General features: G+C 38.2%; 1 protein-coding gene across 5 annotated transcripts in view; it reads right to left on the reverse strand.

Annotated features, from left to right (window-relative positions):
* The window catches only part of LRP6 (LDL receptor related protein 6), a 178,427-nt gene that overhangs the window by 89,425 nt on the left and 64,030 nt on the right, over window positions 1-24,972 (reverse strand). For all 5 annotated transcript variants that reach the window (XM_069541179.1, XM_069541178.1, XM_060024306.2 and 2 more), the window contains one exon: window positions 17,212-17,409. In XM_069541179.1, coding sequence (XP_069397280.1) covers window positions 17,212-17,405 — 194 coding nt within the window. In that variant the 5' untranslated portion in view covers window positions 17,406-17,409. The remainder of the gene's footprint in view (window positions 1-17,211; window positions 17,410-24,972) is intronic.

Raw genomic sequence — 24,972 nt, forward strand, 5'->3', positions numbered from 1 at the left:
TTTTCTACACAACTACCAAAGGTATTTCAAAGACAAATTCATCCGCGGCAATTTGCTACTTGAAAATTTCCAATGACTCTCAATAACTTCAGGCTAAAATTCAAATGCTGCATCTTAGACCCAGCGGGATCTGGCTCCTAGCCATCTCTGTACACTTGCCTCCAACCATTCTTCACATTTCCAGTTGCTGCTGAACAGGAACATTGACAAACCAAAGCTTTCTTTAATAACCTTAATAATAACTTTAATAAGCTTAACTTGAAAACCTGACTCTACTAATTAGGAATTAAAATGTTTTCACAGAAAGGGCTTTTATATTCCTCCCAGTTTTTAAAGTTTATTATTTTACTTCCGTGTCTGTCAAAGCAGTTAAAAGAGCATATTTACATCCTTGATACTTATGTTAAAGTCAACTAACCATATATACACTAGTACACTAGTTTCTGAACCCTATTTTGTTCCACTGATACCTATCTATGCTCAGATTTAGTACCTCATTGTTTTAACTACTCTGGCTTTATGGGAAGCCTTGAAATCAAGTGCAAAGTCATCATACCCAAAGTCCACAGTTTACCCTTAAAGATCACTCTTGGTGGTGTACATTCTATGGGTCTGGAGTAATGTACGTATCATTATAGTTTCATACAAAGTATTTTCACCGTTTTAAATGTAAATCCTCTGTGCCTATTCATCCCTCCACTCACACTGTCTTTTCAGTCTCTTTTTAAAATGAAATATAAATACAGTTGATTTACAGTGCTGTGTTAGTTTCAGGTGTACAGCAAAGTGATTCAGTTTTATATATATCTTAAGATTCTTTCCTATCATAGGTTATTACAAAATATTGGGTATAGTTCCCTGTGCTATACAGTAGGTCGTTGTTGGTTATCTATTATATATATATAATATGTATGTTTTAATCCCAAACTCCTAATTTATCCTTACTCCCGCCCTTTGCCTTTAGTAACCGTAAGTTTCTTTTCTAAGTCTGGTTTTTTCTTTGTTTTTTTTTTGGTATTTTGCAGTACGCGGGCCTCTCACCACCGTGGCCTCTCCCGTTGCGGAGCACAGGCTCTGGATGCGCAGGCTCAGTGGCCATGGCTCACGGGCCCAGCCGCTCCGCGGCATGTGGGATCCTCCCGGACCAGGGGACGAACCTGTATCCCCTGCATCTGCAGGCGGACTCTCAACCACTGCGCCACCAGGGAAGCCCTCTAAGTCTGTTTTAATCTACAGGTTCCCTCATCATTCTTTGCAGTTTATCTGCTCAAGGACCTGGGGTGTGTGACCTGTATGTCTGCATCTGCTGACGCATACTCATGGTGCAGTTCAATATGTTTCTCTGTCCTTTATTTCTCCCACAAATTTCCTGCAAATTCCAAGTTTCATCAGATTCCTGATGAACTGACCCTTTTGGCAAAATGAAAGAGGATGATCTTTTCTTCCTTCAGATGGCAGTGTCTGTTGTTTTCCTTGTGATGTCAGCAGCCATTGATGTTCAATGCCTAGATCTAATACTTCACTGGAAGTTATAAAATGCTGATGTTCTAATTATATTATTTCTATCATTTATTAGCTGGAATAGCTTTCTCATATCTACTACTTTGTAGCTACTGGTAGATTCATATACAAAAGGGAAGATAAATTGCTTGATTCTCTTTATTACCAACATTCAAAGTTATGAACTGGGGACTAGGAACCAAGATGGCGGAGTAGAAGGACGTGCTCTCACTCCCTCTTGCGAGAACACCAGAATCACAACTAGTTGCTGGACAATCATCGACAGGAAGACACTGGAACTCACCAAAAAAGATACCCCACATCCAAAGACAAAGGAGAAGCCACAATGAGACGGTAGGAGGGGCACAATCATAGTAAAATCAAATCCCGTAACTGCTGGGTGGATGACTCAGACTGGAGAACACCTATACCACAGAAGTCCACCCACTGGAGTGAAGGTTCTGAGCCCCACGTCAGGCTTCCCAACCTGGGGGTCCGGCAACGGGAGGAGGAATTCCTAGAGAATCAGACTTTGAAGGCTAGCGGGATTTGAAAAGGACTGGGGGAAAGAGAGACTCCACTCTTGGAGGGCACACACAAAGTAGCGTGTGCTTCGGGACCCAGAGGAAGGAGAAGTGACCCCAGGGGAGACTGAACCAGACCTACCTGCTAGTGTTGGAGGGTCTCCTGAAGAGGCGGGGGGGGGGGGGGGGGGGTGTGGTGGTGGTGGTTGTGTCTCACCGTGGGGACAAGGACACTGGCAGCAGACGTTCTGGGAAGTACTCCTTGGCCTGAGCCCTCCCAGAGGCTGCCATTAGCCCCACCAAAAGCCCAGGTAGGCTCCAGTGTTGGGTTGCCTCGGGCTAAACAACCAACAGGGAGAGAACCCTGCCCCACCCTCAGCAGTCAAGCAGATTAAACTTTTACTGAGCTCTGCCCACCAGAGCAACAGTCAGCTCACCCACCACCAGTCCCTCCCATCAGAAAACTTGCACAAGCCTCTTAGATAGCCTTATACAACAGAGGGTAGACAGCAGAAGCAGGAAGAACTACAGTCCTGCAGCTGTGGAACAAAAACCACATTCACAGAAAGATAGACAAGATGAAAAGGCAGAGGGTTATGTACCAGATGAAGGAACAAGATAAAACCCCAGAAAAACAAGAGAATGAAGTGGAGATAGGTAACTTTCCAAAAAAAGAATTCAGAATAATGATAGTAAAGATGATCCAGGACCTTGGAAAAAGAATGGAGGCAAAGATTGAGAAGATGCAAGAAATGTTTAACAAAGGCCTAGAAGAATTAAAGAACAAACAAACAGAGATGAACAATACAATAACTGAAATGAAAACTACACTAGAAGGAATCAATAGTAGAATAACTGAGGCAGAAGAACAGAAAAGTGACCTGGAAGAAACAATGGTGTAATTCACAGCTGCGGAACAGAATAAAGAAAAAAAATGAAAAGAAATGAAGACAGCCTAAGAGACCTCTGGGACAACATTAAACACAACAACATTCGTATCACAGGGGTCCCAGAAGGAGAAGAGAGAGAGGAAGGACCCGAGAAAATATTTGAAGAGATTATAGTCGAAAACTTCCCTAGGATGGGAAAGGAAATAGCCACCCAAGTCCAGGAAGGGCAGAGAGTCCCATACAGGATAAACCCAAGGAGAAAGACGCCGAGACACACAGTAATCAAACTGGCAAAAATTAGAGACAAAGAAAAATTATTGAAAGCAGCAAGGGAAAAACGACAAATGACATACAAGGGAACTGCCATAAGGTTAACAGCTCATTTCTCGCAGAAACTCTACAAGCCAGAAGGGAGTGGCATGATATACTTAAAGTGATGAAAGGGAAGAACCTACAACCAAGATTACTCTACCTGGCAAGGATCTCATTCAGATTCGATGGAGAAATCAAAAGCTTTACAAACAAGCAAAAGCTAAGAAAATTCAACACAATCGAACCAGCTCTACAACAAATGCTAAAGGAACTTCTGTAAGTGGGAAACACAAGAGACGAAAAGGACCTACAAAAACAAACCCAAAACAATTAAGAAAATGGCCGCATAAACATACATATCGATAATTACCTTAAACGTGAATGAATTAAATGCTCCAACCAAAAGACACAGGCTCGCTGAATGGATACAAAAACAAGACCCATATATATGCTGTCTACAAGAGACCCACTTCAGACCTAGGGACACATACAGACTGAAAGTGAGGGGATGGAAAAAGATATTCCATGCAAATGGAAATCAAAAGAAAGCTGGAGTAGCAATGCTCATATCAGATAAAATAGACTTTAAAATAAAGAATGTTACAAGAGATAAGGAAGGACACTACATAATGATCAAGGGATCAATCCAAGAAGAAGATATAACAATTGTCAATATGTATGCACCCAACATAGGAGCACCTCAATACAGAAAGCAAGTGCTAACAGCTCTAAAAGAGGAAATCGACAGTAACACAATAATAGTGGGGGACTTTAACACCTCACTTACACCAATGGATAGATCATCCAAAATGAAAATAAATAAACAGAAGCTTTAAATGACACAATAGACCAGGTAGATTTAACTGATATTCATAGGACATTCCATCCCAAAACAGCAGATTACACTTTCTTCTCAAGTGTGCATGGAACATTCTCCAGGATAGATCACATCTTGGGTCACAAATCAAGCCTCAGTAAATTTAAAAAAATTGAAATCATATCAAGCATCTTTTCTGACCACAACGCTACGAGATTAGAAATGAATTACAGGGAAAAAAACGTAAAAAACACAAACACATGGAGGCTAAACAGTAAGTTACTAAATAACCAAGAGATCACTGAAGAAATCAAAGCAGGAATCAAAAAATACCTGGAGACAAATTACAACAAAAACACGACAATCCAAAACCTATGGGATGCAGCAAAAGCAGTTCTAAGAGGGAAGTTTATAGCTATACAAGCCTACCTCAAGAAACAAGAAAAATCTCAAACAATCTAACCTTACACCTAAAGGAACTAGAGAAAGAAGAACAAACAAAACCCAAAGTTAGCAGAAGGAAAGAAATCATAAAGATCAGAGCAGAAATAAATGAAATAGAAACAAAGAAAACAGTAGCAAAGATCAATAAAACTAAAATCTGCTTCTTTGAGAAGATAAACAAAATTGATAAACCATTAGCCAGACTCATCAAGAAAGAAAGGGAGAGGACTCAAATCAATAAAATTAGAAATGAAAAAGGAGAAGTTACAACAGACACCACAGAAATTCAAAACATCCTAAGAGACTACTACAAGCAACTCTATGGCAATAAAACGGACAACCTGGAAGAAATGGAAAATTCTTAGAAAGGTATAACCTTCCAAGGCTGAACCAGGAAGAAATGGAAAATATGAAAAGAACAATCACAACTAATGAAATTGAAACTGTGATTAAATATCTTCCAACAAACCAAAGTCCAGGACCAGATGGCTTCACAGGTGAATTCTATCAAACATTTAGAGAAGAGCTAACACCCATTCTTCTCAAACTCTTCCACAAAATTGCAGAGAAAGGAACACTCCTGAACTCATTCTATAAGGCCACCATCACGCTGATACCAAAACCAGACAAAGATACTACAAAAAAAGAAAATTACAGACCAATATCACTGATGAATATAGATGCAAAAATCCTCAACAAAATACTAGCAAACAGAATCCAACAACACATTAAAAGGATCATGCACCATGATCAAGTGGGATTTATCCCAGGGATGCAAGGATTCTTCAATATACGCAAATCAATCAATGTGATACACCATATTACATTGAAGAATAAAAACCATATGATCATCTCAATAGATGCAGAAAAAGCTTTTGACAAATTTCAACACATATTTATGTTAAAAACTCTCCAGAAAGTGGGCATAGAGGGAACCTACCTCAACATAATGAAGGCCATATACGACAAACCCACAGCAAACATCATTCTCAATGGTGAAAAACTGAAAGCATTTCCTCTAAGATCAGGAACAAGGCAAGGATGCCCATTCTCACCACTATTATTCAACATAGTTTTGGAAGTCCTAGCCATGACAATCAGAGAAGAAAAAGAAATAAAAGGAATACAAATTGGAAAAGAAGAAGTAAAACTGTCACTGTTTGCAGATGACATGATACTATACACAGAGAATCCTAAAGATGCCACCAGAAAACTACTAGAGCTAATCAATCAATTTGGTAAAGTTGAAGGATACACAATTAATGCACAGAAATCTCCTGCATTCCTATACACTAATGATGAAAAATCTGAAAGAGAAATTTAGGAAACACTCCCATTTACCACTGCAACAAAAAGAATAAAATACCTAGGAATAAACCTACCTAGGGAGACAAAAGCCCTGTATGCAGAAAACTATAAAACAGTGATGAAAGAAATTAAAGTTGATACCAACAGATGGAGAGATATACCATGTTCTTGGATTGGAAGAATCAATATTGTGAAAATGACTATACTACTCAAAGCAATCTACAGATTCAATACAATCCCTATCAAATTACCAATGGCATTTTTTATGGAACTAGAAAAAAAATCTTAAAATTTGTATGGAGACACAAAAGACCCCGAATAGCCAAAGCAGTCTTGAGGGAAAAAAACAGAGCTGGAGGAAATCAGACTCCCTGACTTCAGACTATACTACAAAGCTACAGCAATCAAGACAATATGGTACTGGCACAAAAACAGAAACATAGATCAATGGAACAAGATAGAAAGCCCAGAGATAAACCCACGCACCTGTGGTCAACTGATCTATGACAAAGGAGGCAAGCATATACAATGGAGAAAAGACATCCTCTTCAATAAGTGGTGCTGGGAAAACTGGACAGCTACATGTAAAAGAATGAAATTAGGATGCTCCCTTACACCATACACAAAAATAAACTCAAAATGGATTAGAGACCTAAATGTAAGACTGGACACTATAAAACTCTTAGAGGAAAACATAGGAAGAACACTCTGACATAAATCACAGTAAGATCTTTTTTGATCCATCTCCTAGAGTAATGGAAATAAAAGCAAAAATAAACAAATGGGACCTAATGAAACTTAAAAGCTTTTGCACAGCAAAGGAAAGCATAAACAAGACGAAAAGACAACCCTCAGAATGGGAGAAAATATTTGCAAACGAATCAACAAAGAATTAATCTCCAAAATATATAAACAGCTCATGCAGCTCAATATTAAAGAAACGAACAACCCAATCCAAAAATGGGCAGAAGACCTAAGCAGACCTTTCTCCAAAGAAGACATACAGATGGCCAAGAGGCACATGAAAAGCTGCTCAACATCACTATAATTATTAGAGAAATGCAAATCAAAACTACAATGAGGTATCATCTCACACCAGTTAGAATGGGCATCATCAGAAAATCTACAAACAACAAATGCTGGAGAGGGTGTGGAGAAAAGGGAACCCTCTTGCACTGTTGGTAGAAATGTAAATTGATACAGCCACTATGGAAAACAGTATGGAGGTTCCTTAAAAAACTAAAAACAGAATTACCATATGATCCAGCAATCCCACTACTGGGCATATATCCAGAGAAAACCATAATTCAAAAAGACACATGCACCCCAATGTTCACTGCAGCACTATTTACAATAGCCAGGTCATGGAAGCAACCTAAATGCCCATCAACAGACAAATGGATAAAGAAGATATGGTACATATATACAATGGAATATTACTCATCCATAAAAAGGAACGAAATTGGGTCATTTGTTGAGACGTGGATGGATCTAGAGACTGTCATACAGACTGAAGTCAGAAAGAGAAAAACAAATATGATATATTAACGCATGTATGTGGAACCTAGAAAAATGGTACAGATGAGCCGGTCTGCAGCGCAGAAGTTGAGACACAGATGTAGAGAACAAAGGTATGGATGCCAAGGGGGGAAAGCTGCAGGGGGGTGGGGATGGTGGTGTGATTAATTGAGCGATTGGGATTGACATGTGTACACTGATGTGTATAAAATTGATGACTAATAAGAACCTGCTGTACAAAAAAATAAATTAAATTAAATTTTAAAATTAAAAAAAAACTAATACTAAACTATCTTTGGGTTATTTGTATGGAAATATGTTAATATAAATGTTTCAGACATTACATGAAATTTCTAATAATCTTATATGTTCTGGTATAATGTTATAAGTCATAATTCTAGTTATTATTTTTTGCATGTAATACCGCTTTCACTCTATTTTTAAACTTTTATTTTATTTCATTATTTATTTATTCTTTTTTGGCCGCTCTGCAAGGCATGTGGAATCTTAGTTCCCCGACCAGGGATTGAATCCATGCCCTCTGCAGTGGAAGCACAGCATCTTAACCACTGGACCGCCAGGGAAGTCCCTTCACTCTATTTCTTAGAGTGGTGCTCTACCTACATTACCTAGACCTTATATACCATACTCTCAATCTTAATCCTCGTTTAGTCTTAATACAAGTTAATTATATGTTTGATGCTCTTCACCAAGCCTTATTTTGTTATATCGCTCATCATTTTGATTATCTAAAGCTCAGCCACTAGTCCATTTTCAGAATGACTCAGGGAAACAGTATTTCTTGATTTCTTGCATGTTAATAAAATTTGTCTATGGCTTTGTATAAGGAAAATCACTTTTGCTGGGGAAAAAAATCACTGGCTCACATCTTCTTACTTTCAATATCTTAAAAATACTATTCCATTTAATCCTGACAGGGAGTGTTGCTGTGAGAAAGCCTAATGTGAATCTAATTTTCTTTCCTTTTAAAAAGTCATTTATTTTATTCTTAAAGGAATATTTTCCTTTTTCTATAGAGTGATTTTACTTACATCTTGTATAAGCTTTAGCTTATATTACCAGGTACATATGGTTCTCTATCTGTTATTTCAAATTTTCTTTTAAAAACCTTTTCCTTAATTATAGTTCCTCATATTTGTCCTATTCCTTTACAAAAGTTATCTTCCTAAGAGTCTTTTATCTATGTGTTTTTTCTTCTTTGCCTATCTTTAATATTTGTTACTTTCTCTCAAATCCTGTTCATTTTTTACATTTCTTTTTAGTCCTTAAACTTTTCCCCCTTTTCAACTTCTGTTTAAAGATCTTTTCTGTTTACTCACTCTTGTGTCCCTTCTAGTTTAGCTAGCTTTTCTGAAATCATTTTTTTCTTTTATTTATAATTCTTTCCTCAGTTCTGGCATCTCATCTCTGAACTTTCTAATTTTAATTTATGTTGGTCTTTGACATGTGATACTGGTGTCTCAATTAGTGATAGTGCATTTTAAAATGGAGGTTTAATGTGTTCTATGATCATATCTTTCTGGGGAGATTTTTATGTAAGACATTATTCTGTTCCTCACTTTTTTTGTTGTTCAGCTTTTTCCAGGTATAATTAACAAACAAATTTGAAAGATACATAAAGTGTACATAGTAATGATATGATACACATATAAATTGTGAAAGAATACCCCTCCCCTCATCTAGTTATTTATCACATCTCACACATTTGGGGGGGGGTTGTTTTACTTTTTAGGGTTTCATGTTTTGGGGGGGTTTTTTGGTTAGAACATTTAAGTTCTACTCTCTTAACAAATTTCAATTACACAGTACAGTGTTATCAACGACTGTCACAATATTATACAGCTGACCCCTGAATAACACAGGGATTAAAGTAAACCCCTGCATCTGTGTATAACTTTACAGCTGGAACTCCCATATCTGAGGTTCCACCAAGCATAAATCATATAGTACTGTAGTACATATTTATTTTTAAAAACCTGCACATAAATGGACCCACATAGTTCAAACTCATGTGGTTCAAGAGTCAACTGTAGGGCTTCCCTGGTAGCACAGTGGTTGAGAGTCCGCCTGCCGATGCAGGGGACACGGGTTTGTGCCCCAGTCCGGGAAGATCCCACATGCCGTGGAGCGGCTAGGCCCATGAGCCACAGCCGCTGAGCCTGTGCATCCAGAGCCTGTGCTCCGCAATGGGAGAGGCCACAACAGTGAGAGGTCCGTGTAATGCAAAAAAAAAAAAAAAAAAGATAGGGATCTAGTTTCATCCTTTTGCATGTGGATATCCAGTTTTCCCAAACCATTTATTGAAAACACTATCCTTTCCCCACCGGATATTCTGGTTCCTCTCTCATAAATTGATTGACCAATTATGCATGGGTTTGTTTCTGGGCTCTCTATTCTGTTCCACTGATCTATGTGTCTGTTTTTATGCCAATACCATACCGTTTGGATTACTACATCTTTGTAATACAGTTTGAAGTTAGAAAGTGTGATGCCTCCAGCTTTATTCTTTCTCAAGATTCCGTTGGCTATTTGTGGTCTTTTGTAATTCCACAGAAAGTTTAGAATTGTTTGTTCTACTTCTGTGAAAAATGTCACTGGAACTTGGAAAGGGATTGCACTGCATCTGTAGATGGCTTTGGGTAGTACAGACGTTTTAACAAATTAATTTTTCTAATCTGTGAGCATAAAATATCTTTCAATTTATTTGTATCTTCTTCAATTTCTTTCATCAGTGTCATAGTTTTCAGTGTACAGGTCTTTTACCTCCTTGGTTAAACTTAATATTAGGTATTTTATTCTTTTTGATGATATAGTAAATAAGGTATTCTTAATTTTGCTGACAGTTTATTATTAGCATACAGGAACATAGCTGATTTTGGTATACTGATTTTGTATCCTGCAATGTTACTGAATTTGTTTTTAGTTCTAACAGTTTTGTGGTGGTTTCTAGAATTTTCTATATATAACATCAGATCATCTGCAAATACAGCTTTATTTCTTCCTTTTTATTGAGATGCCTTTCTTCTTTTCCTTGCCTAACTGCTCTGGCTAGGACCTCCAGTACTATGCTGAATAAAAGTGGCAAGAGTGGACATCCTTGTCTTGTTTTGACCTTAGAGGAAAAACTTCCAGCTTTCCTCTTTTGAATATGATATTAGCTGTGGGTCTGTCATATATAGCTTTCACTGTGTTGAGGTATGTTCCCTCTATACCTACTTCGTTGAGAGTTAATCATGAACGGATGCTGAATTTTGTCACATGCTTTTTCTGCACCTATTGAGATGATCACATGATCATCACATCTCTTTTATCCTTCATTTTGTTAATGTGCTGAATCACATTGATTAATTTACATATATTGAACCATCCTTGTATCCCTGGAATAAACTCCACTTGATCATGGTATATGATCCTTTTAATGTGCTGCTGAATTCAGTTTGCTGGTATTTTGTTGAGGATCTTTGCATCTATACTCATTAGGAATATTGCCTGTAATTTTCTTTTCTTGTAGGCTTCTTGTTTGGTTTTGATATCAAGGTAATGCTAGCCACTTAAAATGAGTTTGTAAGAGTTCCCTCCTCTTCTATTTTTCGGGAGACTTTGAGAAGGACTGGTACTAATTCTTTTTCAAATGTCTGGTAGAATTCACCAGTGAAGGCTTCTGGTTCTCAACTTTTATTTTTTGGCAAGTTGTTTGTTTTTTTTCTTGCGGTACGTAGGCCTCTCACTGTGTGGCCTCTCCCTTTGTGGAGCACAGGCTCCAGACACGCAGGCTCAACGGCCATGGCTCATGGGCCCAGCTGCTCTGCAGCATGTGGGATCTTCCCGGACCGGGGCACGAACCCATGTCCCCTGCATCCGCAGGCGGACTCCCAACCACTGCGCCACCAGGGAAGCCCGATATTTACTCTTTTAGTAACTTTCAAATATGTAAAACAGTATTATTAACTATAGTCACAATGCTGTGTATTACATCCCCAGGACTTACTTATTTTATAACTGGAAGTTTGTATTTTTTGACTCCCTTCAACCATTTCACTAACCCCCATACCCTGTCTATGGCAACCACCAATCTGTTCTCTGTATCTATGAGCTTGGTTTTTTGTTCGTTTGTTGTTTAGATTCAACATGTAAGTGAGATCATATGGTATTTCTTTCTCTGTCTGACTTATTTCACTTAGCATGATGCCCTCAAGATACATTCATGTTGTCACAAATAGCAATACTTCATTCTTTTTTATGGCTGAATAATATTCCATTGTACATATATACTACATCTTCTTTATCCATCCAACACATCAATGGACAATGGGTTGTTTCCTTATCTTGGTGACTGTAAAAAACATTGCAATGAACATAGGGGTGTATGTATCTTTTCAAGTTAAGTGTTTTTGTTTTCTTCATATACCCAGAAGTGGAATGGCTGGATCATATGGTAGTTCTATTTTTCTTTCTTTGAGGAACTTCTACACTGTTTTCCCCAGTGGCTGCACCAATTTACATTCCCATCAACAGTGCACAAGGGTTCCCTTTTCTCCGCATCCTCACCAACACTTGTTATTTCTTGTCTTTTTGAAAAAAGCCACTCTAACAGGTATGACGTGATAATTTTCCAGTTTTCTTCTTGTAACTGATTTCTAGTTTCATACCACTGTGGTCAGAAAAGATACCTGTTATGATTTCAACCTTCTTAAATTTATTAAGACTTGTTTTGTGGCCTAACATATAATCTATTCTCCAGAGTGTTCCACGTGTGCTCTAGAAGAATGTGTATTCTGGTGCTGTTAGATGGAATGTTTCTAAACATCTCTTAAGTCCACCTAGTCTAATATGTACTTTAAGTCCAATATTTGCTTATTGATTTTTGCCTGGGTGATCTATCCACTACTGAAAGTGAGGTACTGAAGTCCCTACTATTGTTGTATTACTGTCTATTACTCTCTCCAGGCCTGTTAATATTTGCATCATATATGGAGGTGCTCCTATGCTGGGTGTATTAACAAAATTATATCTTCTTGGACTGACTCCATTATCATTAAATAATGACCTTTTTTGTCTCTTGTTACAGTCTGCAGCTTAGAATCTATTTTATTTCATATAAGTATAGCTTCCTTGCTTTCTTTCAGTTTCCATTCATATGGAATACATTTTTCCATCCCTTTACTTTCAAAGTGTGTGTTTCCTTATGGCTGAAGTGAGTCTCTTGCAGGCAACATACAGTGAGTCTTGTGTTTTATCCATTCAGCTACTCTACATGTTTTCATTGCAGAATATAGTCCATTTCCATATAAAATAATTATTGATAGGTATAGGCTTCCTATTGCCATTCTGTTGCTGTCTGGCTGTTGTGTATTTCAATTGTTCCCTTCTTCTCTTCCTCTCTTTATGATTTGATGATTTTTCTATTAATCTTTTGCATATCTATGACAGGTTTTTGTTTTCGATTCCCATTAGGCTTACATAAGATGTCGAGCCCAGCAGAGCTCAGCACAGAGGGAGCAGTCAGAATTGCTCATCTCCCAGTCTTTCCCTAAAAGAGGTCTATTTTCATACTTTAAAAGCTTCTGTCTAATGCTCAGGCTCCTAACTTGGCAGACATCCAGGGGCTAACTGCAATCCTCCTAGGAGACCAGGGAAGCCAGCAGATACCGCCTCTGCCTTCTCCCACTAGCCCACTCCAAATCTCCAGTATTTCCACACAGAATCAGCTTGTACACATATCTGGTACCCCAGATTTCATGGATGCCACTCAAAGAATGGGCCCCTGGCTCACCTGGCTTTGAAAGTCAACAGGGCTTGCCCTGACAAATCCCACAGGACTGTGGCAAACAACGAAGCAGTTTTTAATGGGTACAGGAGGAACCTCTTTCACAGCTATAAGCTGGGTCCAGAGCAGAAGGAGCAGGCAAAAAAAGCCTGTCTCCAAGATTCTCCATAGAAGGGCTCAAACTACATGTATATTCCCCGCTGCCTGGGGGTCTGACTTCCAAACAGCCTTCACCTAGGTACCAACTGCAATCCTCCTCTATGGAACACTTGACAAATCCTGGCACACACTCAACTACTGGGAGCAAGAAGAACAAAGAAGCCAGCTTGGACAATCACAAAGGTTTGAGAGACAACCAAGAGCTCAGGCCAAGCTGAATGCTAAGGTTCATATCCTACACAAGACTCCTCCTCTGTCAGGACTGGGAGAGGTGGCTGTTTTATCTAATGCACAGAAACCAACACAGAGAGTCAAGGAAAATGAAGAATCAAGGGAATATGTTTCAAACAAACAAACCAAAAAAACCCCTACAGAAACAGACTTCATGATGAAACAAAGATACATAATTTCCGTGATTAAGAGTTCAAAACAACCATCATAAATATGCTCACTGACGTCAGGAGAACAATGCATGAACAAAGTGAGAATTTCAACAACAACAACAAAAATTAAAAGAGAACGAAGTGCCAAACAGAAATCAGAGAGCCGAAGAATGCAGTAACTGAAATAAAGAATTCAATAGAGGGGTACAAGGGTACACTAGATCAAGCGGAAGAAAGGGTCAGCAGACTCAAAGACAGGGCAGTAGAATTCATCCAGCCAGAGAAGCAAAAAGAAAAAACAATAAAAGAAAGTGAAAATAGCTTAAGGGACTTATGGGACACCATCACGTGGACTACTATTTGCATGACAGTGGTCCCCTAAGGAGAGGATAGAGAGAAAGGGGAAGAAAGCTTATCCCAAAATAATGGCTGAAAACTTCCCCAACCTGGGGAAATAAACAGACATCCAGATCCAGGAAGCCCAGAAACTTCCAAAAAAGATGAATCCAAAAGGACCCACACCAAGACACTTTATAAATAAAATGTCAGAAGTTAAAGACAAAGAGAGAATCTTGAAAGTAGCAAGAGAAAAAACAAGCTGTCTTACACAAGGGAACCCCCATAAGACTATCAGTAGGTTTTTCAGCAGAAACCTTGCAGGCCGGAAGGGAGTGACATGATACAGTCAAAGTGCTGAAAGAAAAAACTCCCAACCAAGAATACTGTACCCAGCAAAGCTGTCCTTCAGAATGAAAAGAGAGATAAAGAGTTTTCCATACAAGCAAAAGCTGAAGGAGTTCATCACCACTGTATCGGCCTTAAAAGAAATGTTAAAGGTACTTCTTCAAGATGAAACAAGAGTACTAATTAGTAACAGGAAAACATATGAAAGTATAAATCTCACTGGTAAAGATAAATATAGGGTTAATTCAGAATATTCTAATGCTGTAATGGTGGTGAGCAAATCACTGAAAACCGAAAGTAGTAAAAACTAACTATAATAATGTGTTAATGGATACACAAGGTATAAAGATATGCATTGTGACATCACAAACACTAAATGTGGGAGAAACAATGTAGAGTTTAAGTACACGGTTTGTTTGTTTGTTTTCTGGTTTTTCTTTTTAGCCACACCACGCAGCATGAAGGATCTTAGTTCCCCAACCAGGGATTGAACCCGAGCCCCCTGCAGTGGAAGCGTGGAGTCTTAACCACTGGACGGCAAGGGAAGTCCCTAAGTACGCATTTAAAGTTTAGCTGTTATTAGCTTAAAATACTGTTATAAATATAAGATATTCTTCATAGTAACCTTAAATGGGATTTTATACCTTGATATTTTTATGTTTCTATTTATGTGAAATTAGTTTTCCTGAACTTTTAGAACATAGTGGTGTTCAGCGTAGTTTTTCTAACTTTACAGAATTCACTCTTCTGTTTTCACATGTTAAAAAATATGGTAGCTCCCTTTCTGAGATATCCCAGCTCTTCCTCTGCCCATCCTTATCTGAACCTTCTCTTTCCTTCTCCTTTCATTCCTTAATTTTCCCTACTGTGCTGAATTTTGATGCTATTCTATTCAACTTTGTCTCTACTCTGTAGTACCCTGTCCTGGTAGAGAACTCTAGCAGGTCTGTTTTGAGAATTCTCTGGAGCCAGACTGCTCTGTCCTCTTCTGTCTTTACCACGGACACACTGCACTTGCCTCATATTGGAGTGGGCAACCCCCCACTCTCATTTCAGCTACTGCTCTTAATATAGCCCACTACACTGTCTAGTAAATAGCTGGGGCTATTTTGGAGGTCCCCTGCTTTTAAGTTCAGTGAAATACTTCACTCACTCCCTCAGCTTACTCTTGCACAGACAGTAATACTATGGAGGTCTTGTGGCTGTTAGTGGTCTGCCCTTACCTGCTTTCATTTCTGGATGCCTGAGGTTAACTTCACGGTAAGTATTCAGATTTGCTATCTTGTTCCATTGGTTTTTTGGGGGGTATTCTGAGAGAGTCAAAAACCTACAGAGTGGCCATATTCACTTCCTAGTATCCCTCTCAAAGACAAATTTGAAGTTCAAACACAGCAATTATGTTGTTATATTCATCATATACTTATCACTTTTTTTGACACTTATTTCTAATTATTTTTTAAACCATCCTGTTGTGAGTCATTTCATTCTTTTTTGCAACAAGGCAAAAAATTCTCTCACTCCATGATTTTAAAAAGTTCACTTTAATATATTCTTTAAATCTTTCCTGGTTTTCAACACTTATAAATGATTCCTGACTCACAATTCAGATAAGTTACAAATGTGTACACTTTTAAAAATTCCTTCAACTACCTAAAGCTCCCTGCTTCTACTAAGGTTTTAGAATGAGACCACTAGAAACCTAAATAATCTTCCAAACACAAGAATATATAAAGTATTTTTAAAAATCTGAACAGGACTTCCCTGGTGGCACAGTGGTTAAGAATCCGCCTGCCAATGCTAGGGACACGGGTTTGAGCCCTGGTCCAGGAAGATCCCACATGCCATGGAGCAACTAAGCCTGTGTGCCACAACTACTGAGCCCACATGCCATGACTACTGAAGCCCACATGCCTAGACCCCATGCTCTGCAACAAGAGAAGCCACCACAATGATAAGCCTGCTCACCACAACTAGAGAAAGACCACACACAGCAACAAAGAGCCAACGCAGCCTAAATAAATAAATATTTTTAAAAAATCTGAACATACACAACATTGTAAATCAACTATACTTCAATAAAAAAAATTTTTTTTAATCTGAACATGATCTGAATAGAAATTCCATGTTTATGTATTATAACTTTGTCTTCTGTGAATACTGAGGTATAGCATACATGCAGTAGGTTTTCTCCTAGTCTAGGGGTCAGCAAACTAGAGTCCAATGGCTCAAAAAAAGTTTTACTGGAACACAATCATGCCCATTCCCTTAGCTATTATATATAGCTTCTTTCACACCACAACAGCAGAGGTAAATAGCTGCAACAGAGACATGGCCCACAAAGCCTAAAATATTTACGATCTGGCCCTTCGCAGAAAAAGTTGGCCAACCCTGTCCTGGTCTACAGATTTATCAAATGAGCTTCCACAAACAGCACCTGGGAGGTGGGTAAGTCTGAACAGGATGACTCTTTGTCACATTAGGTGCCCAGCACATTACAGGATGTTTAGCATCTCTGGCCCCCCAGGAACTAAAATGCTAGTAGTACTCCCAATCCCAGTGTTAACCAAAATTCTCCACACATTTCCAAACACTCTGGAAGAGAATGGAAGCACTATCCCTGGTTGAGAACTACTGCAGAACTAAATTAGCTCAGAGTAAAGAAGGAGAAAATACAACCCATAAATTCTAAGTGCCACCAAGATAGATGAGAAATGTCATTACCTTTTTAAAAAGCAAACTAAAAATCTATTCTTCTTCCCCTTTGACAGTTAAGCCAAAAATATGCTAACTTCTTAATAAAATTAAGCTTTATAATTTGATTACTACATCAAGATATCACAGGGTTGACTTAAAGTTTAAAAATAAATTTATAAGGTAATCTTACCGATTTGTTCCATCCAGATTTGATCTGTGGATGAAATTAAGTTTTGCATCTGCCCAATAAAGCTTCCGTTCCTTATAATCCAAAGTCAGTCCATTTGGCCAGTAAATTTCAGTGTTTATTATAATGAAGCGACTTGAACCATCCATTCCAGCACGTTCTATCTTTGGTACTTCTCCCCAGTCTGTCCAGTACATGAACCTAAAAATCATGAAAAATAAACCCATGACATAAGCAGGTTAACCACCAAGTATCTTATAATTATCACTATTGGATAAAGAAAGCTCTCTCAGGAACACTAAAACTGAAACTCCTAGAAACCGTTATCGAAATTTTAAGCATCTATCTTTTTGCCACCATGATGGTAATAACTGATTCAAGACAAGCATCATCAGGACGCAAAAACCATCTGATCAGTTTCTTTGGCAAAAAGGATACCTTACACTGTCTCAATGTATCTCCCCACAAATTATTTATTAATGACAAAGGGGAAAATGGTAACTTTAGAGAAAATAAACTTGGTGGACACCACCTTATCCACATCATCTAAATTAACATCATCAACACTGGCATCATATATGTGATATGCTGGGAAGAACATTCCATCTTCTTTTATATATAAATTTATTTATTTTATTTTATTTTTGGCTGTGTTGGGTCTTCATTGCTGCACGCGGGCTCTTCTCTGGTTGTGGTGAGCAGGGGCTACTCTGTTGTGGTGCGTGGGCTTCTCATTGTGGTGGGTTCTCTTGTTGGGAGCGCAGGCTCTAGGTGCGCGGGCTTCAGTAGTTGTGGCACACGGGCTCAGTAGTCGTGGCTCGCGGGCTCTAGAGTGCAGGCTCAGTAGTTGTGGCGCACGGGCTTAGATGCTGTGCAGAATGTGGGATCTTCCCGGACCAGGGCTCGAACCCATGTCTCTCGCATTGGCAGGCGGATTTTTAACCACTGCGCCACCAGGGAAGCCCCCATACCATCTCTTTTATGTATATTCTCTTACATATTATTTCTGTCCCAAAATGCATAACCTGAATAAAATTATTAAGGAAAGAGAGAGTACCAAATTAAAAAACATTCTACAAAACAACTGCCTTTGAAAATATCAATGTCATAAAAGTCAAAGAAAGGCAGATGAACTAAGCTAGGTAGGAGGAAAATAAAGAGACACAGTAAGGGACTTCCCTGGTGGTCCAGTGGTAAAGAATTCACCTTCCATGCAGGTGACGCGGGTTCGATCCCTGGTTGGGGAACTAAGATCCCACATGCCGCGGGGAAACTAAGCCCACGTGCCACAAACTACAAAGCCCACGTACCACTAGAGAAGAGAAAACCCCCAAGCCGCAACTAGAGAGAAGCTCCAACAGACCACGCAGTAACGAAAAAGATCCCGCATGCCTCCACAAAAAAATCCCGCGTGCTGCAACTAAGACCCAAAGCAGCCAAAAGAAAGAAAAATAAATAAACAAAGAGAGACACAGTAACTATATAAAGTGTATGATCCTGTACTGATCAGTTGGGGAATATGCTACAAAGACATTATTGGGAAACCTGGCAAAATTTGACAGCATGTCAAATTCTGTAATAGAAATGTACTGTTAATTTCCTAAATATGATCATTGTACTTTGGTTCCAATATTTCAAATAAATCATGACCAAAAACTTCCCTAATTTGATTTTTAAAATACTAGCCCATACATCCATGAGGTTTAATAAACTCCAAGTATGATAAACACAGAGATATACAACTATACACATCAGTTAAACTGCTGAAAGACAAAGGAATCGAGAGCACTAAGAAAATCAACTCATCACTTGCAAAGAAACCACAATATAACTAAGAGCTGATTTCTTATCAGAACAATGGAGGGCAGAAAGCAGTAGGATGACACACTAAAAGAAATTAAAATGTCAACCAAGAATCCTACATACAGCAAAACTATCTTTCCAAAATGAAGGTGAAATAAAGACATTCCCAGATAAACAAAGTGAGAGAATTTGTGGCATGCAGATCTGCCTTACAAGAGATACCAAAGATATTCTTCAGGCAAAAAAGAAGTGACCTAGATGTTAACTCAAATCCACATGAAGAAGCAAACAGTACTCATACAGATAATTATGTAGGTAATTATAAAAGACAGTACAAATATATTTTTCCCTTTTCTTCTCTTAATGGATTAAAAAGACAACTGCACAAAAAAGTAAGTATAAACTTGTTTTATTGGGCTTGTAACATATAAACGTGTTATATATATATGGAAATAGTAGCATTAGGAAGGGAAAAGGGAAGCAAAATTGAGGCAAGTTACAGCCATTCTTTAGGCCTAGCCTAAATTCCTAGTTTCATCACCTCGTGTTCCCTACCTTGAATCCTACAGTTAGAGCCCCAAGTTGACAGATTGTTTCCTTCCCCTAACAGCCAACCATGAGTGACTTGGTATGGTACTCTGTTCATAAAGGCTGTGAAGCCTAGTCAAAGCTGTGGGGGGAAACTCAGTGATTTTTAGTCAATGACTTCTACTAAGAACCCAGGGGAATGAGCTAATGCAGGCCTGCCTTTGTTGACCCTACTCTAAACACAGCGACTACATGCTCTTCCCAAAAGACACCCTGAGTTTTTTGTCCCTATGTTTTCGCACATACTATTTTACTCCACCCTAATTTAAAAAGCTAATAACCACCATCAATAATTAACTCACAAAACTGCAGCTATTACACATTAACTTCTACTGAGATAGCTATAAATAATCATAAAATTAAACAAAATATATGAGGCAGCTGTTCTAGGAACTGAAAATAAGGTGGCACGAGACCACAAACCATGAGACAAAGGAAACTCACCAGGTGAGCTCCAAAAATCACCCTGACTCAACCTAGTGACAACTCCCCAACCAAAGTGTGGAAAGCTGAAACTGAAATTAGGAACAGTGGTCTCAACAAGCTTAAAGAGGCAGAGAGAATTTGGGGAAAAGAAAAGACTGGAATCTGCAGGGCCCCAAAGAGGAGAAAGTTACATTGGTGTGGGTGGGGGGGGACTCATGGGGGATCCCCATGAGTCCTTGGACCAAGAACCAGGCTGTGCACGCTCAGGATCCTCAAGGATTATCAGGTTGAGAACAGAACTAAAATGCCAGAAGTCAAGCAATGCGGGTGGTCTTACATGATCTGCCAAGACAGAGTAAAGAGCATCAACACCACACTGGACATTCAGCTGAGACACCTCAAAGGGCTGAATCCAGACCACACCCTAGGGCAGTGGTTCTCAAAGTGTGATCCAAAGATCCCTGGACAGACTTCCCTGGTGGCTCAGTGGTTAAGAATCTGCCTGCCAATGCAGGGGACACGGGTTCGAGCCCTGGTCCAGGAAGATCCCACATGCCGTGGAGCGACTAAGCCCATGCACCACAACTACTGAGCCCGCATGCCACAACTACTGAAGCCCATGCGTCTAGAGCCCATGCTCCGCAACAAGAAAAGCCACTGCAATGAGAAGCCCGCACACCGCAACGAAGAGTAGCCCCCGCTCGCCACAACTAGAGAAAGCCCGCGCGCAGCAACGAAGACCCAACGCAACCATAAATAAATAAATAAAGTTATTTAAAAAAAAAAAAAAGATCCCTGGAGATCTTCGGAATCCTTTCAGGAGGTCTACAGGGTCAAAACTGTTTTCATAATATTGCTAAGTTTTATGTATTTATTTAGCCTTGTTCACTTTCATCCTGGAGGTTTTTCATGGATACATATAAGGTGTGGTGATGACTTCACCCTGATGGCTCATGGAATGTATACCTATTATATTTTCCATAAGCTTCTAAGGTAGGTTTTGGAAATAACTATATACATGTTCCGAGATTAACTCAGTTCCCAGCACTTTTGCACTCTTACTAGCTACCTTTGATTATACCTGCTATAATCTCTGTACCTCATTATCATCTAAAAACTTGTTACTTTTGAAGTCTTGAAATTTTACTGTGCCCAGAGCAAAAACACATCAAGGAGCAAATACACTGCTTTGTTTTACAATATTTCTTAACTTTAAGTTTTTATTTTAAACTGTTTTTATTTTGAAATTTACTAGTATTCTATTTTAAAATAAAAGAAAATTTACTTATATTTGTCTTGTATTTAAGAATGGACCACTGGCTTAAAAAGGAGAGATGAGAAAACTCACTTCTTCATCCCACAGCTATACTGCCTACATTTAAAGATGTTAAAAAAGATGATACTGATCTATCAGAGAGAGTTCTCTGACTCTAAGAAGGGATGAAATCTACTCCAAGACCCTGAGCAAAACTGTAAATGAAAAAGTATTACAAAAGCAATCTTTCCATTGGCTTATACACGCTATCTTTTTGTGAATAGTATTATGGTTCCAGTTAAGCTGAGGCATTGAGACAATCATTCAGAGTTTAAAGAAAAATGAATTGCAGAGTTTAAATGTAAATATGACCTCATTAAAAGCCAAACAATGTTTATTACAGCTTTCCAGCTGGAGAAACTCACAAAAACAGAGACTCATAAAGCTTTCTCCAGTCAACATTACTGAATTCCTCCCAGAGGAAAAACCAATAAAAGAAATCATAGTGCCGCCAATTTCCAAAGCTACAGTAACAGAAAATTAAAATTTAGCTGCAAACATGAAGATGGAAGTTAATGTCATCTAAGAAACTGTGCTTTTGCCTTATATATGACTAAATTTAAGGATATGGCCGGACTTACTGTTTTGTTTGTTCATCACGTGTCAGTACCAACTAATCATCAAAGATCTTCTATGTGAATGTTTACAACAATAAATGTAAGTGGTGCTGAAATATTCAAAGTGTTGAATAACTTTTTTGAATTGCACAGATTACCCTGAACTACCTACCTGTGCTGATATTTGCACTGATAGTCCAAAAGCAATGGTGGGTAAGACTGCAGGGAGTGGCAACCAACTGTACTAACAGTCACTATATTTATTCTTCACCACATACAAAAGAAAAGTCAGTCTCAATGAACAATGACATTGGTAAGGCAGAAAATTATTAATTTCATTAGAGCTTGACCTCTGATTACACATTTAATATTCTGTGTGACAAAATAGGACCTACAGAGAAAGTACTTTTGCTGCATATGAATGTAGAATGGTTGTCTTGAGAAAAAGCACTTGGCCAACTGAGCTAGCTGCTTTTTTCATGGAACACCATGTTTACTTTAAAAAAAAAAAAAAGAATGACAAACTATGGTTAATAAAACTGAGGTATCAGGCAGATACTTTCTTGGAAATACGTGAAATGACCTTGTCACTTCAATTTGTTGCCAATAACAAAATCTGAGCTTTCCGTGTTCAATCTGTTGTAGTACATTATATATATCTGACAAAGGACTCATATCTGTAATGTATGAAGAACTCCTAAAACTCAATAAGACAACCCAATTAAAAACTGGGCAAAAGATCTGAACAGACACATCAACAAAAGACATACAAAGGCAAATAAGCATACAAAAAGACAGTCAACATAATTATTCATCACGGAAATGAAAATTAAAACTATAGTGAGATATCACTACAGATCTAGTAAGATGGCTAAACTTTAAAAAATGGACAGTACAAAGTACTAGCAAAGATGCAGCGCAACTGAAACTCTTGTACACTGCTAGTGTTAATGCAAAATGGCACATCTACTTTGGAGAACCGTTTGGCAGTTTCTTACGTTAAACATTCCCATAAGATCTAGTAACCCCACTCTCGGGTATTTACTCAAGAGAAATTAAATACGTATTCACACAAAAACCTGTATGAAAATGTCTATAGCAGATGTATTCATAGTCACCAAAAACTACTGAATATTCTTCAAATGGGGAATGGATAAACTATGGTACATTCGAACAACAGAATACTCTCAGGATTAATAAAAAGAACCACTGTAATAAAAATAAAAGTGCAAAAAAAAAAAGGAAAACTATTTTAGCTGTTAGAAGTCAGAATAATGGTTACTTCTGGGGGAAGGAGTAGAGAATGAGGGGATTTCTAGAATGCTGGTATTGTACTCTTTTCTTATCTATATGCTGTTCACATCGGTGTGTTCACATTTATAAACTTAATTTGCTTTATATATATGATTTGCACATTTTCTCTATCTGTGTTATAATTTAATAAATGTTTATATTTTTAGGAAAAAAAGAACCACTGAAATACACAATAAACACATATAAACTTCACATGCTTTACGGCAAGAGAAAGAAGCTGGATTCAAACACTACACGACATGATTCCATTTATGTTACATTCTGGAAAAAACAAAACTGTACAGAGTCCGAAAACACATCAGTGGTTACCTAGAGCTGCAGGTGGAGGGAAAGGTTGATAACAAAAAGCCAAGAATATATTTTGGGGGGTCGTGGAATTGTTCTATATTTTAATTATGGTAGTGATTATCCAAATGTAAGCATTTGTCTAAATTCAGAACTGCCACCCAAAAAAGTGTAAATTTACTGTGTGCAAATTTTACTTTAACTTTTTTAATGGGTAGAAGGCATCATTTAATACTTCACAAAAGATACATAAATGGCCAACTGGCACATAAAAAGATGCTCAATCTCATCAATCATCAGGGAAATGAAAATTAAATCAGTAATAAGATATCACTTCACACCCACTAGAATGGCTAACATTAAAAAGGCCAACAATACCAAGTGTTGGTAAGGATACAGCAACTGGAACTCTCATACACTGCTCGTATAATCACTTCGGAAAATAGTTTGGCAGCTTCTTACAAAATTAAATGTACACTTAACCCTACGAACCAGTAATTCTAGTTCTAGGTATTTACTCAAGAGAAATAAAAACATACCCACACAATGATCTATACATGTAAGTTCACAGAAGTTTTATTCATAATAACCAAAAACTGGAAATAAATCAAATGCCCGTCAATAGGATGATTAACAAACTCTGGTATATTCATAAAATGGAATACTACTCAACAATGTAAAATAACTACTCACATATTCAACAAGGATGTATTTTTTTAAATAATGGTAAACAAAATAACCCAGACTCAAAAGAGTACCTACAGAATGACTCCATTATATGAAGTTTTAGATTCAGCAAAACTAATCTATAGTGACAGACATCAGATCAGTAGTTATCGTGGTGAAAGTAGGACCTGACTTGAAAGGGACTAAGGCAGCTTTCTGGAGTGATGTGATAAAATGGGGGTTTTCTGTAGATAATGGTTGATACACACATTTATCAAAACTCATCAAGCTATAAATGCTAAAATATACATTTTTTGCATATAAATTATATCTCAAGAAAGTTGCTTATAACACAAATAAGAATCAAGAGACTTTTTTTTTTTTTTTTTCATTACGCGGGCCTCTCACCACTGCAGCCTCTCCCGTTGCAGAGCACAGGCTCCGGACGCACAGGCTCAGGGGCCATGGCTCACAGGCCCAGCTGCTCCGCAGCATGCGGGATCCTCCCCAACCGGGGCACGAACCTGTGTCCCCTGCATCAGCAGGCGTACTCTCAACCACTGTGCCACCAGGGAAGCCCCCAAGAGACTATTTTTAAAGTTAATGCAAAGGTAGCTTCTTTTCTGTAGAAGCCTTTCCTAGCTTGCCTAGACAAAGTAGAGTTACTCCCTCCTATGAGCTCCTATAGCTTGTTTCACTGTGCTCTAATACTTATCACAGTTTGTAGACAAATTATGAAGAACTCATATGGGCTAACCATAAGCAATTTGCACACTATCAAATGGATATAACAAATAAGTGCCGTTGTCC

Source organism: Delphinus delphis, chromosome 11, assembly GCF_949987515.2.
Source record: "Delphinus delphis chromosome 11, mDelDel1.2, whole genome shotgun sequence".
Taxonomy (NCBI): domain Eukaryota; kingdom Metazoa; phylum Chordata; class Mammalia; order Artiodactyla; family Delphinidae; genus Delphinus; species Delphinus delphis.